The sequence below is a fragment of the Lynx canadensis genome, chromosome B3, assembly GCF_007474595.2.
Source record: "Lynx canadensis isolate LIC74 chromosome B3, mLynCan4.pri.v2, whole genome shotgun sequence".
NCBI classification, from domain to species: Eukaryota; Metazoa; Chordata; class Mammalia; order Carnivora; family Felidae; genus Lynx; species Lynx canadensis.
Window position 1 is genome coordinate 30,619,507 of NC_044308.2, and position 7,014 is coordinate 30,626,520.

Sequence of the window (7,014 nt, forward strand, 5' to 3'; positions counted from 1 at the left end):
TCCGCCGGATCCGGAAAACTTCCCACCAGGTGGGAGGAACCCGACGATGAATTAGCACGGTAAACCCCCATCAAACAGGCGCAGCAGTCACCCGTCTTCCCCAGGACTGGCTTCCTCAGCTTCTATGGGCAGACACTCCCGAGAGTCCCTAAGAGCATCGGCATGAATGAGAAGAAATGATTACCGCACTAGGGGATATATTTCTGGTAACTTAAGACCTCGTGGAAATTTAAAACAAAAAACAAAACCAAAAACACCTCGCTGTGTCGCCCCCGGCCCGCTGCCCCACCTCCGGCCTTTCTTCAGTACTTCTCCCACTCGGCTTCAGCCAACGAGAAAAGAAGAAACGCGAGATAGATGCATGGGGCGTGGCTACACTCTGACCAATGGAAATCAAGGGCGTGGCCTTGAGCCTTTCTTTCATTGGCCCAGGGCCCCCAGGGCGGCCTGCACTTCGGGATCCCAAGCGGAAGCCGCGCGGCCGCTGTCTGTGCTTTTAGCTTCGGGTCTTGCGGCAGCGGGAGCCGCCATCATGGTGCGGAAGCTTAAGTTCCACGAGCAGAAGCTGCTGAAGCAGGTGGACTTCCTGAACTGGGAGGTCACTGACCACAACCTACACGAGCTGCGCGTGTTGCGGCGTTATCGGCTGCAGCGGCGGGAGGACTACACGCGCTACAACCAGCTGAGCCGGGCTGTGCGTGAGTTGGCGCGGCGCCTGCGCGACCTACCCGAGCGCGACCCGTTTCGCGTGCGCGCCTCGGCCGCGCTGCTGGACAAGTTGTATGCTCTCGGCCTGGTGCCCACGCGCGGCTCACTCGAGCTCTGCGACTTCGTCACGGCCTCGTCCTTCTGCCGCCGCCGACTGCCCACCGTGCTCTTGAAGCTGCGCATGGCGCAGCACCTCCAGGCCGCCGTGGCCTTCGTGGAACAGGGCCACGTGCGCGTGGGCCCCGACGTGGTCACTGACCCCGCCTTCCTTGTCACACGCAGCATGGAGGACTTTGTCACCTGGGTAGACTCGTCCAAGATCAAGCGGCACGTGCTGGAGTACAATGAGGAGCGCGATGACTTCGATCTGGAGGCCTAGCCGATTGTCCCTGCCTTTCGAAGATGGGAAAGCTGAGACCTGATGCTTGAGATTCTGTGAGGGCGCTTGCCCCAAGAGTGTATCGGCCAAGTCGTTGGTTCTTAAGAACTTTGTCCCTCAGCAGCAGGTCACGCACAGAGCCAAAGGGTACGGCCGTTTTCCATAAACTTTTCTTGGTCCTTGGACTATTGATAATTACATTACTGATTTAAGAGACAATGGGAAGCGGTTTTGTGCGGCACTGCGGAATTGTTAGATTATGTACCTGAAACATTGTAGTGCGAAGGAACTTTGAGCCCCTCCCCTCCCCCTAGCTTTCCCTTTATTATCTTGTAGCAGGACAGTTTGGTTAAACCTGTTTAATTCGAGTACTTGCTCTTGTTTTGTGATTAAGCTATGTGCAGACGATGGAGAGTCTGGTCTCAAGTTTTCATAAAATGGGTGAGCTTAGTATTCAGGGACCCACCCGTGCCTAAAGGGATGCTTTCCTAATGCCAATAAATGGCCCAACTTTTGTAAGAGCAAATTTTTGTCTGTTTTTCTCACGTAGGTTCACATCTGGGCTCCTTGGCTCAAGAACCCAGTAGAAAAGAACTGGGTCAGCAGCGACCTGCCTGTGGTGAGGCCTGCCACAGGGGCGCATGTGGAGGTTGCAGGATGTTGTACAGGGCTGGGCAAATTTGTCAGTTTACCAATCCCTTCCTGGGAATGAGTGTTTTGGCAGAGATCTTCCCCACAGGACTTCCTGTTGATATTCCAGCCCCAGGAAATACCATATTAGAGGGCTGAAGTGTTTGCTGTTAGCTTGCCTAAGGAAATAATCACCCTGTAGCTTGGCCATCTAGCGGTTAGAAGAGGCCCAGGAGGTTTCCTGGAAACATGGTCTTCGTGGTAGGGAATTGGAGAGTAGGGAGACTACCTCTTTTTACCCAAGACTTGCACGAGGAGAATAAATAGACTGCCAAGACCAATGGATTGGCTTTTATGTATGCCTTCTCCATTTCCCCAGGTGAAAGGCAGCATTTGGTAGAGAAACAAAGGGCAGGCTGACACTAGCAAACGCCTCTAGTATGTGTCAGGCACAGCTGTAAGTGCATTACATGTTTTAATCCGTGTAATACTCCCAACAGTGCTATGAAGCGGGGAATCCAATTATCCTCTACTTTTCAGATGAGGAAACTGAGGCAGAGATGGGTCAAACTGTCCAAGACTGCATAGCCAGTAAGTGGCAGAGCTGGCACCATGCTCCCTTTAAAAGACTGTCAATGTTGGCACAGCCAGCCCTTGGGACAGGTAGGGGTTTAGAGAGAATCCCTGAATTTGAGTTTCCAAGCCAGCAGAGAAAGAGCAGCACCAGGCAATGTGATTGGTCCCCAGCAAGGTGCTGTATAAAGGTTTGAGCAAGGAGCAAGCGCTCAGCTTAACACTCACTGAGGCCCTACCTCAGTGGCTACCATTTGTTCCTCCCAACAACCCTGCAAGGTAGGTCATGTTATCCCTGCCTTTTCAGCTTCAGAAAGAATTGTAAAGGCTGGGGTTCAATTCCAGAGTTGACTCTAAAGGCCATGTTCTTTTTGGTGCCATTCCTTTAGAAATGGAAGGAGGGGGGCACCCAGGTGGCTCAGTCAGTTGAGCAATTGACTCTTGATTTCAGCTTGGGTCATGCATCGGGCTCCATGCTGAGTGTGAAACCTGCTTGAGATTCTATGTCTCCCTCTGCCTTTCTGCCTCTCTTTTCTTCTAATTTTTTTTTTTTTACATTTATTTATTTTTGAGAAACAGAGTGAGACAAAGTGTGAGAAGGGAAGGGGCAGAGAGAGAAGGAGACACAGAATCCGAAGCAGTCTCCAGGCTCTGAGCAAGCAGTCAGCACAGAGCCTGATACGGGACTCGAACCCACGAACTGTGAGATCATGACTTGAGCCGAAGTCGGACGCTTGACCACTGAGCCACTCAGGCGCCCCTCTTTTTTCTTTTTAATTCTTTTTTAAGCATTTATTTATTTTTGAGAGACAGAGCATGAGCAGGGGAGGGGCAGAGAGAGAGGGAGACAGAATCTGAAGCAGGCTCCAGGCTCTGAGCTGTCAGCACAGAGCCCGATGTGGGGCTCAAACTCAAGAATCATGACCTGAGCTGAAGTCAGACACTTAACCAACTGAGCCACCCAGGCGCCCCTCTCGCTCTCTTTTTACAAAAAAAAAAAAAAAAGAGAGAGAGAGAAATCCTACTCCTCAGCACTGAGCTCTGGTGGCTGGGCACAATCTCAGCCCATTTGAGAAATGTCCTTAGGGCTCCCAGGATTGGGGATTTCATGGAGAGTTTGGTGCTCTAAAAGCCACCACTGACTCCTACCAGACTGCACAGGACAAGGAAACAGATGTGCCCTTTGGAGTAGTTAGATCCCGCACCTGTAGCCCAAATGGATACAACTTCAAAGTTCTCTTGGAGGAAATTGGGTTTAGGAATTTAGGAGTAAAATACAAGATTCTTTAGAAAAGTCTTTCATTCTTTGCAGGGAAGACATGAAAGAAATAACCTGTAACCAGAAAATTTGGGCTTAAAAAAAAAACAAACAACAACAACAACAAAAAAACCTATGCCAGATTTAGAAAGCAAGTTCTGGAGCCAGACTGCCTAGTCTGAATGGTGGCTTCTATGCTTAACTAGCCATGTAACATTGGTTATTTTACTTAGCCTTCCTGTGCTTCCATTTTCTGTATTGCAAATAAGTAGTAATATGGGATAGGTGAAAAGAATGGGGAATTATTGCTGAACAGGTACAGAGTTTCTGTTTGGGGTAATGAAAAAATTTTGGAAATAGTGGTGATGGTGAATACAACATGGTAAATGTAACTAACACCATGGAGTTATACACTTAAAAATGTTTAAAATGGCAAATATTTTTAATATATATATTTTTTTGAGAGAACATGAGCAGAGGAGGGGTAGAAAGAGGGGTGGACAGAGGATCCAAAGCAGGCTCCATGATGAAGGCAGAGAAAAAATGGCAAATTTTATGTTACAGTTTACCACAATATTTTTTAAGTTTTATTTATTTATTTAAGTAATCTCTACACCCAGCATGGAGCTCAAACTCACAACCCTGAGATCAAGAGTCACATGCTCTTCCAAATGAGCCAGCCAGGCGCCCCCTCAATTTTTAAAAAGTGAAAAAAAAAAAATGGGAATGGTTAATAATACATTAAAAATTATGGAGGGGGGGCGCCTGGCTGGCTCAGTCTGTAGAACAGGCAACTTGATGTCAGGGTCGTGAGTTAGAGCCCCACATAGCTGTGGAGCCTACTTAAAAAAAAAAAAGAAGTTAATGGAGCACCTGCATGGCTCAGTCAGTTAAGCGTCTGACTCTTGATTTTGGCTCAGGTCATGATCTTACAGTTTCATGAGTTCAAGCTCTGAGTCAGTCTCGGTGCTGACACTGCAGAACCTGCTTGACAGTCAGTCTCTCTCTCTCTCTCTCTCTCTCTCTCTCTCTCTCTCTCTCTCTCTTTTTCTCTTTCTCTCTCTGCCCCTTCCCCGCTCAGCTCCCCCACTGTCTCTCTTAAAATAAATTAATAAACTTTTTCAAAAGTTTTAAAAAGTTATGGAGAGAATTAAATGGTTTAATTCCTACAAAGTGCTTAAAGGAGCGCCTTGCATGGGTTAAAACCTAAAGCTTAGAGGAAGGCAAAAAAAAAAAAAAGACCTTAAAATTCAGCCCCTCCTTTCTTTCCCTCCCCAGGTCACAAAAGAAACTTGCAGGAAACGCAGGGAGCTAGACTTGTTACAAAAAAGCCTAATGGATGAAAAAAAATGTATATACACACAGTGGGCAGGAGGGCAAATTGATACACCCTCTCAGATAACTTTACAATATGTATCAAGAACCTTAGAAACATACGTTATATACCTTCTGACCTAGAAATGTCATTTTCAAGAATTTAGCATAAGTAAATTATGGGTCTTTGCAAAAAAAATAGCTATGGGGATCTTCATCGTAGTATTTATAATACAGAATAATAGCGAAAAATTGAAAATGTGTCCTAAGGGGACTGGTTAAGTTATTGGATATCCTCAGGGTGCCTGGGTGGCTCAGTTGGTTGAGCATCCAACTTGGGCTCAGGTCATGATCTCATGGCTCATGAGTTCCAGCCCCTCATTGGGCTCTCTGCTGTGAGCTCAGAGCCCGTTCTGGATCCTCTAGGCCCCTCTCTCTCTGCCCCTCCCCCACTTGCGCACACACCCTCTCTCTGGCTCTCAAAAATAAATAAAACATTTTAAAAATAGTATTGGATATCCTTATGATGAAACACAACCATTAAAAATTATGGTAGCAAGGTAGCCCATCCCTTCCACATCTGGAGTGGGCCCAAGGTGCTGCTGGTCACACTTTGAGAAGCACAAGCCTTGTGCCTAGTCCAGTGCTTGGCACAGAGCCAGCACCACCACAAACGCTCCAGATCATCTACCAACAACTGAGAGGGTGGGAGGCTGACTGGCTGCAGGCAAGAGTGGGCAAAAAGAAAGAGAAGCAGGGGCCTAGCCCTGCGGATGACTTAGAAGTGTGACTTGAGGCACGTCCTCTTGTGCTGGGCCTCACTCCCTCTCCTCTCTTTAATAGCAGAAGGCTGAACCACACTCTGCTCTGAAAGTTTTTGCTGTGGAGGAGAGGATATAAAAGAGTGCAGTCAACACTTAAAAAGAGGCAGCAAAGAAATTAGGGGTGCTTTGCCTGGCCCAGCAATCCTCAGTCCTGACCCAGGATGAAAGCTGGATGAACGTTAGGACAGATCTTGGTCTTAGCATCTGAGAATGGGCCCCACTGTCAGTCCCCAGGGAAGTTTCCAGAGGATATCCTCCTCCCCACCAGCCCCCACCACCATCCAGGGCTGGGACTCTTCCTAGCATGGGGAGGGGGCAATGTAGAGGTGAACCAAGTCACCCATTCAGCTCACCGGCTGAAAATCAGGAGCAAAATGAGATCCCTTAAAATACAGAGCAGGCAATGTCTGGTGGGCTAAAGATTAGGAACTTTGGACTCAGGAAGACCTGGATTAAAATCATGGGCATGCACTTTGGTCTGCAAGAAAGAGACCATCTTGGGCTCACCTAATTAGAAGTTGATTTATTTATTTGTTTGTTTATTTATTTATTTATTTATTTTTAATGTTTACTTTTGAGAGAGATAGAGACACACACAGAGTGCGAGTGGGGGAGGGGTAGAGAGAGAGGAAGACACAGAATCTGAAGCAAGCTGGAGGTTCCTAGCTGACAGCACAGAGCCCGACGCGGGGCTCGAACTCATGAACCGCTAGATCATGACCTGAGCTGAAGTCCAGCACTTAGTCGACTAAGTCACCCAGGCACCCCAAAGTCAACTTACTCATGATATGTCAGTCAGTTAAGGGAAAGGTGATCTTAAAACAAGAAGTTAAGCACTAATAAAACAAGATTTTTGATGATTTACCTTACATGGATGATCTCACTTAACTATAACCACCTTGGAGGTAGTTACTATTATTAGCCACATTTTACAGAGGGGGAAACTGAAGCATATGGAGGTGAAATAACTCACATGGCCACAGAGCCAGCGGGTAGCTGAGTCTGGATTTGGACCCAAGCCATCCAGCTCCAGAACGCAGGACCTTAACCTCTCTGACATGCTTCCTCTCACCCAGAGCTGAGCCCTAGGGACCTTGTGGGAGTGGAGGAGAGGAAGTGTGGCTCCTCTGAGCTTTAGGGTCTCCAATGACTGCAGTTTCTGCATCCTGGCTCATGTGACAACTGTTAATACATGACTTTGTCACTCTCTCAAGTCAGAGTCTCCCTCCTGCTGAAGAATCCCTCTTCTACAGGGTGTCTCCAAGTGGGCAGTGAGAAGCTCTGGTCCTCAAGATGTTGAAGGGCCTAGGCCTTACATCACATCAAAT

General features: G+C 47.7%; 1 protein-coding gene across 1 annotated transcript; it reads left to right on the plus strand.

Moving 5' to 3' along the window:
* The first annotated feature begins 444 nt into the window (after nt 1-444).
* Nucleotides 445-1,613, plus strand: IMP3 (IMP U3 small nucleolar ribonucleoprotein 3). Its single transcript, XM_030317652.1, has one exon. The coding sequence runs from the start codon at nt 533-535 to the stop codon at nt 1,085-1,087; it is 555 nt and encodes a 184-aa protein (XP_030173512.1). The 5' UTR covers nt 445-532; the 3' UTR covers nt 1,088-1,613.
* The last annotated feature ends 5,401 nt before the right edge of the window (nt 1,614-7,014 follow it).